General features: G+C 56.2%; 1 protein-coding gene across 1 annotated transcript; it reads right to left on the bottom strand.

Annotated features, from left to right (window-relative positions):
- Nucleotides 1–13,807, bottom strand: PLEKHG6 (pleckstrin homology and RhoGEF domain containing G6; the record flags this gene model as incomplete). The annotated part of the gene is made up of 14 exons (XM_080705554.1): nucleotides 1–670; nucleotides 1,372–1,517; nucleotides 6,364–6,479; nucleotides 6,570–6,702; nucleotides 6,982–7,101; nucleotides 7,613–7,750; nucleotides 7,883–8,032; nucleotides 8,159–8,269; nucleotides 9,503–9,652; nucleotides 9,796–9,846; nucleotides 10,066–10,161; nucleotides 10,637–10,801; nucleotides 12,406–12,561; nucleotides 13,670–13,807. 14 exons carry the CDS (start codon nucleotides 13,805–13,807, stop codon nucleotides 1–3), a joined length of 2,340 nt encoding a protein of 779 aa, XP_080561680.1.
- Between the last annotated feature and the right edge of the window lie 5,004 nt (nucleotides 13,808–18,811).

Genomic DNA, 18,811 nt, shown 5'->3' with positions numbered 1-18,811 from the left:
TTACGAGGTGGACACAGGGGTGTCCAGCTGGATGACGTGGGCCCCCCTCATCCTCTGCAGCTGGGCCCGGGTCAGCTTCCGGGGCCTGCTGTCCGCGGGCTCTGGGGCTCCCTCAATCCTTTGGCTGGCCAGGTCCTCCCGGATCTCCCTGAGCATGTCCTCAGTCTGGAGTGGGCGCGGGCAGGGAGGCCCCTCGTCTTCCTCAGAGGACTCCCAAGGGCTTTCGCCAGCAGAGTCCGCGTGGGTCGGGGAGGCGGGGAGCTGGCTCCGGAGTTGGGCCCTGTGCAGGGTCTCCACCACCACATCCCTTCCCACGGGAGTCTCATCTTCCTCCTCAGACCAGGTGGGCGGATCTCTCCTGGGGAGACTGCCTCCTCTCTGGAACCCCTCTGGAAGTTCGGGGGCGCTCCGGCGTTGGGGAGCTTGGGGGTCAGGAGGCTGGGGGCGCAAAGGGACATCTCGGAGGTCCAGGGTGGAGAAGGTGAGGCGAGGGTCCCTCCGGAGCGCCTTGGGGCGAAGTCGGCTGATGGGGGAGTGGGACCTTTTGGGGGAGCTTGGGATCAGCGTGCCGTATCCAGAGTCTGAGGCATCATCTGGCACACAGGAGCCCTCTTCATCCGTGTCTTCAGTCACTACTAGGTGGGGGATGATGGCGGAGAACTCAGGAGTCCTGGAATTAATTAACAGCGGATGGTCAGACTCCAGGGCTTAGGGGTCAAGTGCAAGCCTAGGAAGTCTCCCTAGATCACTCCATCCAGAAATGGCATCTCCAAATTTACTTCCTGAGTCACCTTACATGGTTCTGTGATCGGGTTCCTCACCTCACTGGCTAGTCTGCGAGCTATAAAGATGCTGCTTCTAAGACATTTCATCTACAGCGCCTGGTCTGGGACCGTGTATGGAGCAGGTGCACAGGTACTTGCCCAGTGGATCCTGAGCCGAGGAGAACTCAGGCCACCCTCTCCCCGGGGTAAAGAGTCTTCTCTTCTCCCTCAGCCAGCTGCTGAGCATCTGTGCTATCCCAGAGGAACCTCGTTCGCTCTGGAAATGCGGACTTGCTGCAGCCTGGCAACTCTGACATTCTGCCAGTCCATGCGCACCTTCATCTGGAGCCTGCTCCTCGCAGGGAATTCCTGTGCTGGGTTCCTTTCTCCTTCACAAGTGCCCACCCTAGGCTGGCTACCCCTGCAGGCTGCCCACCCATCCCTTCCCATGGCACCAGTGTGCTCCACTCCAACCTGGAGCTTGTGTTCCTTAGTCTATGCCTGTCCCTAAGGCTCTCCTGCCACTTCGCAGCCATTTGGGCTCCTCCTCCCCTCCCTTGCCTGGGCCCCCCAACTCTGGTGGCCTGCGTGCATGCGCGGGTCTTACCTCCCCTCTGCACTGCTCTGAGAGCCCTCCGGGGAAGGCGTGGAGGGCCTGGTGCTGGGGGACTCCCTCTCTCGGTCCCGGTAGAGGGCCAGGAGCTCCCTCTTCTGTTGGATATACTCCTCTGCCTTCAACTTCTGCAGAGCTGCCTGGTGGAGGGAGGGAGGGAGGGAGAGAGAGAGGGAAGGAGGGCCTTTCATGATGAAGCGCTCTCCTGCATGGGGCACCTGCTGTCTGAGGGGCACTGTGCTAGGTCATTTGCATACATTATTTGTGTGTGTGTGTGTGTGTGTGTGTGTGTGTGTGTGTGTGTGTGTTATTGGGGTGGAACCCAGGGGCTTTTCTACCTCTGGGCTATATTCCCAGACCTATTTTATACTTTATTTGGAAACAGGGTCTCACTCAGTTGCTGACAGCCTCACTCTGTAGCTGAGGCTGGCTTCGAACCCGTGCGGTCCTCCTGTCTCAGCCTCCCAAGCGCTGGGATTACAAGTGTGTGCCACCACGCCTGGCTTGCATACATTATCTTGTTTAAACTCATGATGCTCCTCTGAGGCAGTATTCACTTTACTAGCAAGAAATGGACGCTGGAAGATTAAGCAAGTGCATAGGGGTAATTCTTACAGTGAGAAAGCAGTGGTGAGCCGGGCATGGTGGTGCACACTTGTAATCCCAGCCTTGGGGAGGCTGAGACAGGAGGATCGCAGTGGGGATTACAAGCGTGCGCCACCGCGGCCGGCCAGCCAGTTGTTTTTGTGCTGGAGGTTGAACCCAGTGGGCACTCTATCTCCAAGCTACACTCCCATCCACATTTTTTTTTTTTTTTTTTTTTGCATTTTGAGACAGGATCTGGCCTGTATTTTTAACCTCTCCCCAGCTTCAGTCACATGGGCCAGCGACTCCTAGGCTGCCGGGCTTTCCCAGAGCCTCTTGGGGAACAATGGGGGCAGCTGGCAGAGCAAGAGGCAAGTTGGAGCAATGATGAACAGGGCTAGGAAGATGACATGGGGCTGCTACTCCCAATTTTCCTTTCCCCTGGGGGCAGGGATGATGCCTGAGGTCCTGTGGCTGGCTGGGCTCTCTTCTCCCAGCAGAGGAATGAGGGAAAGGCCATAGAGAGCCGGGCAGCCATTCTACCCTTGAGATCCAAGGCCCCACCTTCAAGGTTGTGTTTGGGAGGCCCAGGATAGGAATGTAGCGGGAAGCCAAAGAACAGGAAGGAAGAGGGGGCTTCTGTAAGGGACGCCCAGCGCCAGCGCCTCCTCTCAGCTTGCCCCTTGCCCTTCCCCAGGAAGCAGCGGGGACGTGGGGGCAGAGGCTCGGGCGCCAGCGCACGCTGCGGGCTACCACTGGGCTTCTCTAACAGAGGGGCCCCGGGGACAGCCAGAGTGGGAAACCAAGAGGAAACTGGTGCTTCTGGCAGAATGTGACACCCCCGCATGGCTGGGGAAAGGAAGGGAGGGCTCCCCAGAAGTCCCTGGAGAGGATTAAAAGGAATCTTATTTTTCTTTTCTTTTGGTAACTAGGGATGGAACCCAGGGGCATTCTACCTCTGAGCTATACCTCCAGCCCTTTTTAATTTTTTTAAATTTAAATTTTAAAAAATTTTTGGTGGTACTGGGGTTTCTGGGAACCCTTCTACCTCTGGGCTACACTCCCAGACACCCATTTTTTAATATTTTTATTTGGAAACAGGGTCTCTTAAGCCAGAGAGGCTGGCCTTGAACCTGCACAATCCTCCTGTCTCCGCCTCCCAAGCACTGGGATTACAAGCGTGCGCCACCACACCCGGCCCTTTTTTAAATTTTGAAACAGGGTCTCACTAAGTTGTTGAGGCTGGTCTAGAACCTGAAGTCCTCCTGTTTTGGCCTGTAAAATGCTGGGATGATAGGAGTGCACCACTGCACCAGGCTAAAGGGGAGCTCCAAACTGGAGCATGAAGGTACATGCCTGTAAGCTCACTACTTGAGAGGCTGAGACAGGAGGATTGCGGCTTTGAGACCAGCCTCAGCAACTTAGTGAGGCCTTCAGCAACTTACAAGAACCTGTTTCAAAGAAAAAGGGGGGAGGAGGTTTGGGGATGTAGCTCAAAGGTAGAATGCCCCTGGGTTCAATCCCTAGTACCAAAATAAATTAAAAAAAGGAAATAAATAAAGTATATAAAATAGGGCTGGGGATATAGCTCGCAGGTAGAATGCCCCTGAGTTCAGTCCCCAGTATCCTCCCTCCCAGCCTCAGCACCACTGCCCACCTCCTTCAAAAGTGGACAGTAATCACTGACCGAGTGTCCAGAAGCAGGGGCCTTGCGCCAAGCTGCTGTCTTAATTCTCCATCCATCCCACCTGTATTTCCGTTATCCACTGTTCCCTAGGTGAAGGTCAGGCACGGGGGTGAGCAATTCACCCAAGAACATGGGTTACCAGCAGCCATGGAGGCTCTGGACCCTTCCTCTCAGCTGCCTTCTCAGCTGCAGTTTCCCTGCCTTTATTTCTTGGCCACTGTCTCTGATGGCTCTTTCTGTTCCCCTCACAAGTTCCTCTTTCCAGACACTAAATATGGGCATCCATCAAGATTCCATCGCTTCCCGCTTGGAGAAGCTCCTTTTCTCTAAAAGCATCAGCGAAGCCGGGCGTGGTGGCGCATGCTTGTAATCCCTGCGCTGGGGAGGCTGAGACAGGAGGATCACACGGGTTCGAAGCCAGCCTCAGCTACTTAGTGAGGCTCTCAGCAACTTAGTGAGACCCTGTTTCCAAATAAAATATAAAGAAGGTCTGGGAGTATAGCCCGGAGGTAGAAAGCCTCTGGGTTCCACCCCCAGTACCACCAAAAATAATAATAATAATAATAATAATAATAATAATAATAAAATAAAAGCATCAGTCACCTCTTGCTAGATCTGCTAGGGAGAAACGTCAACATTCCTGCAAGAAAAGTGTCTGCTCCCTGCAGGTTGCCATGAAGGCGACTGTGAGCTATTCTGCTGTTCTCCTCCATGTAAGAAGTTGGCTGGCAATGGAGCCCAGGATTCCCTGAGGATCTGGTACGGACCAGTCAGGCTTCTTTGGTTTGCTGAAGGAGCTGGCACCCTCAGTGCACAGTTAAGGTTGCAGATCAGAAGTGACCTGCTGTCTATCGGCCTGGGGTGGGACCACTAGGGGCTAGATTATTTTGCAGAAGTACGTAAATAAACAAAATAGGGCTGGGGTGCAGGCTTGTGATCCCAGCATTTGGGAGACTGAGACAGGAGGATCTCAGTTCGTGGACAGACTCAGCTACTTAGTGAGGCCCTTTGCAACTCAGTGAGACCCTGTTTCAAACTAAAGAATAAAAAAAACAGGGCTGGGGTGGAGCTCGGAGGTAGGATGCCCCTGGGTTCTATCCCCAGTACTGCAAAAGGAGGGGGGGGGGCAAAAGGAGGAGGGAGGGAGTCTGGCAGTAATGGCTGTGCTGGAGATGTGTGCTTCCAATTTTTGTCTCCAGTCCCCTTGAATTGAACCCCAGCCTTCAGGAAAGCTTCACCAACCACTCTAATGGGGTCAACTGCCATCAGTCTAGCCTGGTGGAATCGTGTTTAAACTTAGTGAGAAGCAGTATAGAGAGAAGGCCCAGCCGTGCAGAGGGGGGATTCTGTGAGTAGGGGTCAGGGCAGATGGAAGAGTGCTCTCACCCCAAGTCACAAATCCCTGCCCTCTCCCCTTGCCTTCTACCTCCCCGGGCCTGTCCCCTCTCGTTCAGGTATTCAAGGAAGGAGTAGCCCTGTGGCTGGAGGAACAGGTATTTCTTATTCCTCACCCAAACTTCAAGCCTGTGTTTCCACATGTCTCAAAGCCCCCAAGATACCTCTACTTGGCTAGCTCTACCACCTCATTTTCAAAATGCTGTGTGTGTGTGTGTGTGTGTGTGTGTGTGTGCGCGCGTGTGTGTGCGTGTGTGTGCGTGTGTGTGTGTGTGTGTGTGTGATGCTGGGGATTGAACCTAGGGGCATCCTACCTCCAAGCTCCACCCCAAACCCGATTTTTTTCTTTATTTTTAAAACAGGGTCTCACTAAGTTGCAGAGGGCCTCACTAAGTAACTAAAGCTGACTGCGAACCTGGATCCCCCTGTCTCGGTCTCCCAAGTGATGGAATTACAAGTGTGCGCCACCACGCCCGGCTTATTCTTTATTTTTGAGACAGGGCAGTTCCTGCTTTTATCACATAAACCTGCCCATGTCACTGTCCTTCTTATACCTTCACGGGTTCTATGTTCTCCATAGCACAGAACTTAGATTTTTTTGGTATGACATCCGGTGGCATCTACCTCCCAGCCTCTCCCCTGCCACGCCCGCCCCCACCCTGTACTCTCTGCCGTAGCCATACCAGACTACTAGGCCAGCGGTTCTGCCGGCGGCTGCTTTGTATTTCTGGCCCTTGTGTCTTCTGCTTCTCCATTTGGAATACATTTTCCTCTCACTCTCTTTTTTATTTGGCTCTAGTGATTGAACCCAGGGTCATTCTACCTCTAAGCTATTTTTTTTAACTATTTATTTATTTATTTATTTATTTATTGGCACTGGGGATGGAACCCAGGGGTCTTCTACTTCCAGGCTATACTCCCAGACCTGTTTTATATTTTTATTTGGAAAGAGGGTCTCACTAAGTTTCAGAGGGCCCCACTAAGTAGCTGAGGTTAGCTTTGAACCTGTGTGATCTTCCTGTCTCAGCCTCCTAAGTACTGGGATTATAAGTGTAAGCTACCATGCCTGGCTGTTTTATATGTTTTTGAAAAAAAAAAAAAAAGACTAAGTTTCTGAGGCTGGCCTCAATTGAGCCTGCGATCCTCCTATGCCAGCCCCCAAGTACTGGGGTTACAGGCGTGTGCCATCGTACCCGACTCTGTCTCCTCTTGAGGGCACCTGAGGGGCTGATGGTGCGGCGGAGCTCCCCTCCCCTCCCCTCTGGGGTCCCCTTTGTGAGTTTGGGGTGCCTGCCCATTCCTCCTGGGCTCTCACGTACCTGGGCCTGCTGGGTCTTCAGCAGCCACTGTGCCCGATCTGTGGGGCTGGGACAGTACATGACGAGGGCACTGGAGACGCACTGGAATTCAGTGAGGTGGATCGCCAGGAAGCTATCTGGGTGGAAGAGAGAGGATCTGCTTTAAGGGTTGGGGCCGTTCTGACCTGCATCGCCACCCCTCTCTCTCCCTCCCCACCCCGACGTACTGGGGTCTCGCAGTGGCAGGCACACCAGCTTCTCCAGCATGAGAGGGGGGCGGATGACCTTGGCCTTGTCCGCCTTCCGTTGGGGCTTGGTCACCAGGAGCACGTCGGAGAAGAGGAACAGGTAGACGTCCAGCTGCAGGAGGGGGGACAGGAGAAAGAGACTGTAGCTCAGGTGTGGGTATGCAAACACACCAGCCACAAGTGCAAGGGTTGTGCGATGCCAGCTGCAAGGGGGTCAATTTGGCTGCATCTTTCATTTATTGGCAGGGAAAAGGGCTGACTGGAGGTGGTAGAAACAGCCAGAAATATGTTGTATCCTGAGCCCCATAGATCCCGTTTCCCACCTCCAGCTCGCCCGCCCGCCCGCCCTCCCTCCCTCCCTCCCTCCACTCCATCTCCCACTCATCCTCACCTTTCCTTCTCGCCCCTCTTTCACCCGCACGGGCCCCTCTAGCAGCAGCTGCCTGATGTGCTCGGGGGCGACCCCTGCCATGGGGGACATCAGGTCCAGGGTGGAGAAGAGACGCAGGTTCTGAGGGGCAGAGAGGGGAGGGGATTTGATAGTGAGATATAAAATGTCCCCTAAAAAGCTCGTTTATTGAGGTCTGTGGCTGATGTCATTGGGTCATGAGAGTTTTGAAGTAATGGATTTCCCTGGGTGGTACCTAGTATGTTCGTAGGGTACGGCTGGAGGTGGGTCCCTGGGGGCGAAGCCTTGGGGATTGCAAGAATGCTGATGGACAGAGGGATGAAGGCAGCGGCGGGTGCGTCTCCACATCCCAGCCCTCGGGGGCTCTCGTGGGGCCGCCAGCATTTTCTCTCTCCATCCTTCCCCACCTGGAGCCAGGACAAGTGCCCAGCATCTCTTTTCTCATCTTCTGAATTCTTCTGACTCTCATCCCCAAGGAACGATGGGCATACCCCCTCCGTGGTGCCCAAGCCCGGGGTGTTCCGATCCTTGCTCCTCCCGGCCAGGATTCCCCTTCATCCATTTCCAGGGTGGGGGCGGGGACCTTGCGGTCTTCCCTCTGCACCCCCCTCACCTTCTCCACCTCCTCGCTGGCTGGTTCCAGCACCTCGTAGGGCCCAATGCGCTGCGCCGCGGTCTCCAAGCTCTCTAGCTCCTCGCCCTTGCGCACCTGCCCGTTAATGTGTCGTAGGAACGACTCCACAGCTTCGATCTTGGTCGGGGTGGGGGTGCGAAGGAGGTAAAGCTCAGCTCCCTACTCGGCACAGCCCTCAAGGATCCCCGGAGATCGGGTCCCACCCACCAGCCCCCAACCCCAAGGGTCCCCGCCCACCCTGGCGCCCACCATAGCCTTCAGAGCCTCTTGGGCCTGTGCCTCGGGGGTCCTCTTGAGCACAGCTTGGAGCAGCAGCGGGTACTTGGTGATGCGCTGGTGGGGCTTGATGAGCAAGTCCCCCAGCATCTGCTTCCCTGAGTTCTTATGCTTCTCACACCACTGCTGGGGCAGAGGGGCAGGGGCTCAGGAGCTGGCCAGCGCCTCCGCCTCCGGCCCACCAGCCTGGACGCAGCTGCAGCCGGGGATGACCAGCCGCCCCCCCTCCCCAGGCCCCGCCTCTTGCACCTGCACGAAGACGTGGAAGAGAGGGTTCGTGTCTTGCTGCTCCCGGGCGTAAGCCATGGTCTGCTTCACTCTCAGGCAGTAACGGACATAGGGCTGGAACCGCTGGCTAAACTGGAGGGACAGATACAGGGGCAGATTCAGGAGCAGGCAGTGGAAGATGCTCCTGAATGCAGACTCTGGCTGTAGAACATGGGAGCAGGGTGGGGGGCGCTTGGCGTGGCCCCCTAGTGAGGCGCAGGCCGGTGTGGACTCCCAGGGCCCCTCTCTCTGTATTCCGGGGAGGGGCCGAAGCCTGGGCATTCCTGCTGTCCACCGCCGCCCGCTGCACTCCACGCCTCTGGACTCACTCTCCCACCATCAATAATTCAGCCAGCCTGTTTTCAGGACACCATAGCTCCTATTTCTGCAAGCTACAGGTTGCCTAAGAGCCCCGTGTCCATAGCCGACTGAGCCTGGGGCACCCAGGAAGCTATGCCCTACCTCCCCACCCCACAGCAGCGCTTTCCCACAGAACCCCCATTTGGGAGGGGGGGCGGTAACACTGGAGTGAAGTCGGACCCTCAGGCCATCTCACTTCCTCTTCTCCATATTTCAGGTGTCCCTGTAGGTTTTTTTTTTTTTTTTTTTTTCCCCAGTACTGGGGATGGAACCCAGGGGGCATTCTACCGCCAAGCTATATCCCCTGCCCTGTTTTTTATTCTTTGTTTTGAAACAGGGTCTCACTGAGTTGCGGAGAGCTTCACTAAGTAGCTGAGGCTGTCCTTGACCCACGATCCTCCTGTCTCAGCCTCCCGAATGCTGGGATTACAAGCGTGCACCACCATGCCTGGCTTCCCCATAGTTTTCTACACCCCAAGTCATCCCAAGGGACTCTTTCCTTATCCCTAGTACCTCCCCTGCTCCTAGTACTTAGGATTGGACCCTGGGATGCTCTACCACTGAGCTACATCCTGCCCTTTTTCTTTTGAGATAAAGTCTCACTGAATTGCCCAGCTGGCCTTGAACTTGAGATCTTCCTGTCTCAGTCTCCCAGATCACTGGGATTACTGGTGTATGCCACCTGGCCTGGTGCTTATGCCCCATTCTTGCCCGTAGTTGTTTGTTGATGGGCCACATAATTCAGATTTTAGAGTTGATGAGCGCTTAGGCGTAAACTTTCCTGGATTATACCTAAGAGCTGTATTTTTGCTACCTCTAAGGGCCGCCGGATGCCTAGAGAGCCCTTGGGACAGACCACCTGGTGGAACGAGGTGCAGGAGGTGGGTGATGTTTAGGGAGGGGGCTGTGCCCTGCGGGCCCCTCAAATCACACAGCCTGTCCTCTCTGGGTGCCACCGGGCCTTACCGTCAGGAAGCCGTCTTGTAAGCTGACAGGGTCCAGGGGCTGGCCTGAGGCCCGCGTCTCCTCCAAGAAGGGCTTCAGCACCTCCTCCCAAAAGCCCCGGTGGGCTTGAATCAGGCTGGGGACATTTCCAAATAGGATCTCCACGGACACCTGAGGAGGGAGAACTCAGCAATAGGCCTTTGGCAGGGCGGAGAACCAAGGGGAAGTACCCAGAAAGCAAGGCAGTGGGATACAGACTGGGCGGCCTGCCCCCACCCGCCTTGGGCCAGCCCGCCATCCCAGTCCCCACTCACTTCCATCAGGATTCCCACCCGCTGCAAGTTCAGCAGACCAGCAGCCAGGAGCTAGAAGCAGAGAGACAGAGAGAGAGAGAGAGGAGGATCTCAGCATCTGATGTCCCCGCCTAGGAACCCCAACCTGGCCCTTGGGGGCCGCCCCATCCCGCCAACCCCAACCTCTTTCCCTCATCCGGGTCTCTTGGAATCCTGCCCCTCCCCCTCTCAGTTTGCGAGGCAGGACGCGGGGACAGTGCAGGGGGCGCAGAGGGAGCTGCGGGTGCTCACGTCCGTCAGGATCTTCAGCTTCCTCACGTAGGCCAGCTCGGTGGTCAGGAGCTCCCACAGGGCTTCCTGCTGATGGCACAGCTCCCGGCTCATCTCCTGGGCGAGGACAGAGCTGGTTCAGATCCGGGACGATGAAGACAACTGCGGGCCTCATGATTAAGCGCGGCGGCTGGGTTTTCACCGGTTCCTGGCACTGTCTCGGTGCCTGGACCAAGTCCTCAGCACATTCGGGGCTGATGCGCTTTACAGATGAGGCTACGGGGCTCAGGGAAGCCCCCAGGCTCAGCCAAGGTCCCGTCAGTAAGTGGGATGTGAAGAAGATGAATGTGTGTCTCCAGATGTCTGTCTGTCTCCCTCCCTCCCTCCCTTCCTTCCTTCTTTCCTTCCTTCCTTTCTTCCTTCTTTGGGGTGTTGGGGATGGAACCCCAGGGGCTGGGATTACAGGTGTGCGCCGGCATGCCCGGCCTGGTTTTCATTTCTAACTCCACACCCCAAGGTCACCCCAGTCCCTCCACCAAGGCAGAAGTGATGTGCGCGTGCGCCCAGGAGGACAGACATAGCTGAGAGCCACCTTGTGTCCGGGCACCAGCTCCCTCCAGGACTTCTCGATGGTCAGGCTGCTGTCACCGCCCTCTCCAATCTCCCAGTGCTGCCGCTCCTCTCGGGGCAAGCGGGGCATTCCGAACATGCTGAATGTGTGCAGCCTCCTCTGCAGCTCCTGGACCTTGGGGACCTCCTGGGAGAGCGGAGAAGGGGCTCAGGCGGCCACATCCGCAGCAGCCCGCCAGCCCGGCTCACGGAGCGCTGGGCGTCCACGCGTGTGCCAGCCATGGGAGGTGGCGGGCAGTACTGGGCATGAGTAGCGATGGCCCTTACTGGAGTTACAAGAAGATGGATGTTGCGAGAATGTAATTGGAGAGGTGACCTGGTCTGCAGAAAGTTCCCTGGATAAGGGGGGTCTGATTGTGGCTCCCTGATCAGAAAGAGACCTTCCAGGGGGTCTCCTGCTTCAGGACAGGAGTGGGGGGCAGAATCACTCTTTGGAGAGGTTTCATGTGGAGACCAGAGTAAGACTGATGGAACCAGTAGTCTCAGGCAGTATTTTGACATTTGTCATTGACATGGCTTTAATTTTACAATTGCTTGGGGACAGAAAAATGTAGGCAATGGATATTCCTGACCCTCACTCTATCCACAGTGAGGCTTCAGAGGAGAGGGGTAGGGGCTCATAGAGGGATACAATGAGGGTGCATATTCTTTCTTTCTTCCTTTCTTTTTGTGGTACTGGGGATGGAACCCAGGGGCATTCTACCTCCAAGCTACACCTTCAGCCCTGTTTTTTATTCTCTATTTTGAAACAGGGTCTTACTGAGTTGCAAAGGGCCTCACTAAGTAGCAGCTGAGGCTGTCCTCCAATCTGCTATCCTCCTGTCTCATCCTCCTGAATGCTGGGATTACAAAATTATGCCACCACACCTGGCCGAGGGCGCATATTCAGCTCCTGCGTTACTTGGGAATTTCTAAAAGCTGAAGGTTTAATATGAACAGTTTATCCTTCAGCGTGTATTGAAATGCCTTAAGTTAAAGTCCCTTGGTCAGCCCGAGGATAGCCCGCCAAGTGCGGTGTGCATGGAGCTATCACTATAATTTACATTTTGATGTGAGAATATAATGCACCAGTAAAAATATATATTAAAAAATAGAAGGAAATGAAAGTCCCTTGGTCTAATGTGTGGGCCAAGTATAGAGGTATCCATCCTGGAGAGGATTTCTGTACAGAGCTGTGTCTTCTTTCTTCCTTCCTTCCTTCCTTCCTTCCTTCCTTCCTTCCTTCCTTTCTTTCTTCCTCTTATTTACTTGGGACAGGGTCTTGCTATGTCGCTCAGGCTGACCTCAAACTTGAGAACATCCTGCCTCAGCCTCCCAAATCACCGGGATTAGCCGGGCCGTGGTGGCACACACACTTGTAATCCCCCCACCCCCCACCCCTCGCTTGGGAGGCGGAGACAGGAGGATGGCGCTGGTTCAGAGCCAGCCTGGCTGGCTTAAGAGACCCTGTTTCCAAATTTTAAAAAAGTATAAAATAGGTCTGGGAGTGTAGCCCGGAGTTAGAAGGGTTTCCAGGAACCCCAGTAACACCAAAACAAAAACAACAACAGCAAAAAAAAAAAAAAACAAATCGCTGGGATTACAGGCATTACTGTTCGCGGACTATATCTAATTTCCTGGAGGGGCCACGGGACAGAAGCCGCCTCAGCCCTGGGGGCTCGCTCGGCCTGCCTGCAGAGGCCATCCCAGCTGGGGCTGTGAGCATGCAGAAGGGAGCAGGGGACCCCTTACCTTGGATTTGGGGGAGTGAGGCGGGCCAGCTGCCAAATAACCTCCATGCCTCCTCTCGGGCTCCCGTTCTCTCAGCATCAGGAGGGGCGCGCCCCGGGCCTGGCCAGGGCCCTTGGCAAAGGGGACGTAGTGCTGGAAGCCCTGGCGACTGGGATCCTGGGAGGAGCAGGGGAAGTTCTGGGGGTGCCAGGCTTGGCTCCCGACATGGCCGCCCGCCCCTGCAGGTTGGCCTGGCTCATCTCTTCTCCCACACCAGTTTGGTGTGGGCTGCTACTGCCCTGAGTCGGGCCTGTGCCATGTTGGAGCATGCCGGCCAGGCTCCCCAAAGGTGCTTCCTCCAGAGCCGGCGTACAGGCACACACACGCCTGGGCCCTGCAGCGCGTGCCCCGGGATCTGCCCACTCCCATGCCTGCTCCCGCACCTAGGGCTTGCAGGGATACTGTGAATGTTGAATTCTGGGTTCCCCATCACAACAGCTTCCCCAACACGTGGGGACAAGAGCACACGTGTGTGTGTGTGTGTGTGCGCGCGCGCTCTCTTCCCTGGGTGTGTGCAGCTGTGTCCCATCCAGCTGGGAGCGGCTGCCCTTCCGCGTGAGAGGCTGAGGCCACAGCCACAAGTCTCCTGCCAGGGCAGGCCTGATCACATTCCTTGATCAGCCCGTGGCCTGAATTACCCTGCGCATTTCCCAGTGGCCCTTCCTGCCCTCTGCCTGGGAGAGCGGCAGTCTCCAACTCTCCTCCAGGGAGGCCGGGATAGCCCAGTGAGAAGCAGAGCTGTTCTTTCCTGGAGGGACAGCCCCGGGTACACGCCCCTCTCCAGGGTCACAGTTGGAGGTGGGCCAGGCAGGTGGAGCCGGGGCGGAGCCAGCACAGATCCCCACACCCTCCCCTGCCCAGAGAGCAGGGACACCCTAAACCTTTGCTCTTCAGACCTGACTCAGAGGAAGGCCAGTCTCCAGCCCCCCTGGCTCCTCCCAAGCCCAGGCGCTGGGAGACTGGGAGGCACCTTTCCCGCAGCCTGCGACCTGTTTTACAGCACCGCCTCTGTGGGCTTGGCTTCTGGCTCTCTGCCGCTCTCTGGGGCTGGGAGCCTGGCTCAGGCGCTGCCCTCCTCTCCCCCGCAACCCGGGAAAGAAGAGGAGAACAAGGGACAATAATAGAGCAGCCCATGAACCTGCTGCAGAGGGGACAGTGACTTCAAAGCCTGGGTGTCCTTCCTCTGCCCCACCCAGGTCACCTTCCGGGCACAGCCTGGACTTACGGGGCTGGGCCCTCCTCGGGGATAGAGACTGGCAGCAGCGCTCTGGGCAGAGGCCCGATGGCGGCCCCCGTAAGTCTCGATGCGAGAGGCCACAAGGCCCTGGAGGGGGCTCTCATCTGGAGGACCAAAGGCCTGCATCCCTTGTCTTCTGGGTCACCACTGAGGGGTCATAGCTCCATCGTCCAGGAGAAAGTGGTTCCCTGAAACTGTGAAACAGAAGAGAAAGGTGTGGAAGGCCCAGGTTAGATTGGTGGTCAGTGGTACCAGGTTGGAGCTCAAGGAGGTGGAGTGGGGGGAGAGAGGGTCAAGGGCTTTGGCCACTTTGGAAGGGGAGAGAAGGACTGCGTCGTCTCTAACTCGATGGGATTAGGGTAGGCAGATCCAGGCACATGCTAGGTAGAAAGCCTCTTGGTGATATATCTTTTCTATGTGTGCACATTTGGGTACAAACTCTCACACTGGCCTCCAAGGATGCTGGAGGCCTCAGAGGAGCTGGGAGGAAGGGTTGCAGGCAAGTCTCTGGTGCTTGGGATACCCCCAAGTGGGAGCATTACCCGGCTTCTAGACACACCCCCATTCCCACAGGTAGCCTGGGAAAAGCCAAAGGGAGGTCATGGGTGGGGTGGGGCTGTTGAAAAAAAAAAAGTCAAAAGAAAAATAATATTTTGGGAAAAGTAAAAAAAAAATAGAACAAATTTAAATTCAGCATCTATAAATACATTTTTTTTTGTTGGAATATACCCCTATTTACTCAGGGGGCTGAGAGGGCATTGGCTGCAAAGTCTAAAACATTTACTAGTGGGTCCTTTACTGAAAAGTTTGCCCACCCCTTACCTGGACGCTCCTGGCCACAGTCAAGGAGGTGAGGTGCAGGCAGCTCTCAGGAGGCTGGCTTAGAGATCAGCCCAGGAGAAGAAGCACTCTGGTCTAGGACTAGAGTTGGTCTCTGGCCTCTGGGGACACCACCTTGGAGCTGGGAGCCAGGTGTGGGGCTCCATCCCTCCTTCCCCAACCTGTGCGAGAGACCCAACCTCTGAGTAGTCAGGGCCTGGAGGGGAGAGGCCTCCTAAGAAGATGTAGGTTCCCCCTCCCTGGGGGCTTGAGGTCCTCAGCCCTCTCTTGCTTATGAACAAGCTGTCTCTGATTTATAAACAGAGACAGGGTCTCTCCTGCCCTCTCCCCCTAAGGGCTGTCTCCCTCTCCCTCTCTACCCATTTCCCCCCACCCCAGCTTTGGTCCCGGCTTTCCCTTCCTCTTTCCCTGGGGAGGCCCCTGCGCCCCGCGCCCGGCTCCCAGGCCCCCTGCCCCCTGCCCGCCCCGCCCCTTCCCGCCGGCCGCTCACCTATGCCCAGGTGTCCCGGCTCCCGCGGCCCTCGCCGCCCGCCCCCTCGCGGGGCTCGGGGTCGCTGTCGTCAGCCCCAGCGATGACAGCCAGCCCCGCTGCCCAGCCTGGGATCGGGACCGAGCGGCCCGCAGCGCCCGGCAGGGAGGAGGAGGCGGGAAGACGGGGCGGGGACGCGGGCTGGCACCGCCCCCTCCGCGGGCGCGCACCTGTGCACTGCGGCCACTAGGGCCCGGGGACAGGGAGCCCCGCGCCTCCCACGCGGCGCCGCCTCCCGGCCGGGGCGCTCACGTCGCAGGGCGCTCCTTCCCCTTCTCGCACCTGAACTAACCACCCACCTGGCCCGGGCAGAAGAGCTGGAACCGCGGCCACCAGGCGAGGCGCCCGAGTAACCAGGATCAGAGGAGAGACCAGGCTCCGGAGGAGGCAGTGACCGAGTGACTCGTGGCGGTGCCCAGCTCCTTTTCAAGGCCCAGAGAGCGGCGGGCTACAGCCATTAACCAGGCAGGGGAGCCGCTGCCAGCCTGGGGCCCTGAGTCCAAAGTGTGGCTGGCCCTTATCTCTCAGGTTGCCCGCCTGCCCTGGCAACCGGGCGCAAGACTGCCTCTGGACTTTGCCTTCGCTGCAGGGACAGGGTCAGGAGCCAGGTGGAGCCCGGACCCCATACTTCTATTACCCAAGGCTGGGGTGGGAGGAGAAGGGACACCAGCTGGGCGCCTCCCCCACCTCTCTGCTATATGGGCCAGCCAGCGCCTGCATCACCTACTAAGGGCGCTGGCTGGGTGTTGTGGAAGGAGTGCCCTTTCACACCCCAGATCACAGCTGGATATTTGAAGTCAGAGTGTGGTCATCATAACCCCAGCCGGCAGGTCTGAGGCTGGTGGTCTACATTCCTAGACATTCAGAATGCATCCTGAAGTTCACTAAATAATTCCAGAAATGGAATCCACTGGGCCACCAGGGAAAAGGTCTCCAACCCTCCTCTCTCATCTAGCGTTATTAAGCACATAAGCTATCCTTGAGCCGGGGGTGGTGGCGCACGCTTGTAATCCCTGCTCTTGGGAGGCGGAGACAGGAGGATCGTGCAGGTTCCAAGCCAGCCGCGCTGGCTTAAGAGACCCTGTTTCCAAATAAAAAAGTATAAAATAGGTCTGGGAGTGTAGCCTGGAGGTAGAAGGGTTTCCAGGAACCCCAGTACCACCAAATAAATAAATAAATAAATAAAAAATGTTCTAGACCTCGCTGACTGATGACTGTTTGGTCTGAGGGAAGAATCTTTGTCACTGGGTGGTTTCTAATTTTGTGGCTCCAGTGTGCTTTTTTAAAATTTTTTCTGAGTATAATGTTGTGTTTTTTTTTATTTTTTATTTTATTTGCAGTACTAGGGATGGAACCCTGGGGCATTCTGCCTCCGAACTACACCCCCAGCCCTATTTTTTATTCTTTATTATGAAACAGGGTCTCACTGAGTTGCAAAGGGCCTCACCAAGTAGCTGAAGCTGTCTACGAACCGTGATCCTCCTGTCTCAGCTTCCCGAATGCTGGGATTACAGGCATGTGCCACCACGCCCGGCTAATGTGGTTCTAAAGAGTCCTCTACCCTGGTTCCTGCCTTCTGCCTCCCACAGGATCAACAGGACCCGCTTTAGGAGAAGAACTTGGGTGGGACAGGAGCCAACAGAGGCAAGAAACAGTGGGTGCCTGTTCTGAGCCTCCCCTTCCTAGTCACTGTGCACGCATGTGTGTGTGTGTGTGTGTGTGTGTGTGTGTGTGTGTGTGTGCCTGTGTGTGGTGAGACTTAGACAATAAGAGAATGACAAGCAGCTGTATCCAGGGATGACAAGAGGGAGAGAGTTCTCATGGACCAGGAGGTGGTGATTATGGCGGTAATAAATGATACCCCAGAGACAGCGGTTCCAAGTACTCCTAGCCTCTCCTCCCACCGTCTCCCAGAAAGAGGTAGAAGGAGGAGTAAGGGGGAGGTTGGGATTGAGAGGGCACCAGAGACAAGCCTGGACTCACATCTCTGGGCTGAGCTGGCCCAGTGGACTCAGGGAGAGTTAACCCTTTCCCTTCCTGCAAGGCTGAGTTCCAGCCTCCACCCACCAGCACCCCGAGGGCCTGTCTTCAGCTTCCCAGGGAGGAGAGGTTCCCAGGGAAAGCTGGAGTCTAGAAGTCAGAGGTGTGGCTGGGCCCAGGTGTGTGGGCTGGAAGGCGGGGCTCTGAGGCTCCACTCCTTCTACTCTGACTTTTTAAAGTTTTTTTTTTTTTTTTTAATTTTCGGTACTGGGGATTGAACCCAGCTATACTCCCACCCCTTTTAAAAATATTTGTTGGTTTGTTTATTTATTTCTGGCACTGGGGATTGAACCTGGAGGGATTCTACCTCTGAGTGACAACCCACCAGCCCGATTTTGTTTCTTATTTGGAAACAGGGTCTTGCTAAGTTGCTGGGGCTGACTTTGAACCTGCGATTCTCCTGTCTCCGCCTCCCAAAGTATGGGGGATTATAAGCATGTGCCATCATGCCCAGCTTAAAATTTTTATTTTGAAACAGAGTCTTGCTAAGTTGCTGAGGCTGGTCTCAAGCCTGTGATCCTCCTGTCTCAGCCTCCCAAGTGCTGGCCACTGGGTCCAGATGCCAGTACCTTAGACCACTTAACTGTGGCCCCCATTTTCCTTCTTCCCCACCCGCTTTTCATTTGTTCATGTATGAAAGTGCCCAGGTCTTACAGGCATGCGCCCCTGCCCCAGCCCTACTCTGGTTCTGTCTGATTATCTCTCTGACAACCTCCATTTTCTCTATTTTCTTTTTCTTTTTTCAGGTTTTTTTCCTTTTTTTTTTTTTTTGTGGTACTAGGGGTTGAACCCAGGGGCATTGTGCCTCTGAGCTACGCCCCCCAGCCCTATTTTTAATTCTTTATTTTTTGAAACAGGGTCTCACTGAGTTGCAAAGGGCCTCACTAAGTAGCCGAGGCTGTCCACAAATCGTCATCCTCTGGTCTCAGCCTCTGGAATGCTGGGATTACAAGCATGCGTCACCACACCCAGCTACAACCTCCATTTTCAGTAGCCTCTTCTGAGCTGTGCGGAGAAGAGCCCTGCAGCGGGCTGTGGAAGGAGCACAGCTCAAGCCCTATTCAGCTAGGGTGAGGGGGCTGGAGGCTTGGCCCTGCCGAGTGGGGCTGGCGGCCACCTGGTCCTCAGAGCAGAGTGCACCACCCGGACACTCAGGTGTTCCCGGCACCTCTAGCATCAACTATATTCCTTCCCCAAGCCTCAGTATCTCCCCTTAGCAGGCCCCCAGCTTGACCCCACAGCAGATGAGGGGCCTGCCTGTCCGGGGTCAGAACTCTGAGGCCAAATGCCCCTTCGCATAGCGGCCCGAGGGGCGTGTTCTGGGTGGCTGCCAGGCTCCTGTGGGTCTGGCACGGGGCTCGCCAGGTGGGACGGTAGGAATGACTCAGTTGAGCCTTGAGCCCTGCCCAGCCCGCCCTGGCCAGCCCGCACCTCGGGGCAGGGGTGGGCCCACCTGAGTGCCCTGCTAGGGGCGCTAATGGGAACTGGGTCCTTCCTGCTCCCAGTGCGGGAGAAACTGAGGACCTGAACCGGAGGCACCAGGCCATGTAAGACAGAAACGCTGGGAGTTCCGCCACTGGGTCCGGATGCCAGGGCCTTAGAGCAGGGCTGCGGCCCTCCTGCCCTTTCCCTCCCTTCCTGCCTCCTTCCTGTTCAGAGATGAGTAAGAGAGTCCCCAAACCTGTGTGGGTTTGCAGCGTCACGGGGCGACACCAAGGTGA

This window comes from Muscardinus avellanarius (assembly GCF_963383645.1).
Source record: "Muscardinus avellanarius genome assembly, chromosome: 11".
NCBI lineage: Eukaryota > Metazoa > Chordata > Mammalia > Rodentia > Gliridae > Muscardinus > Muscardinus avellanarius.
Note: the sequence above shows the minus strand (reverse complement) of the source record. Positions and strands in the feature narration are given on the sequence as shown.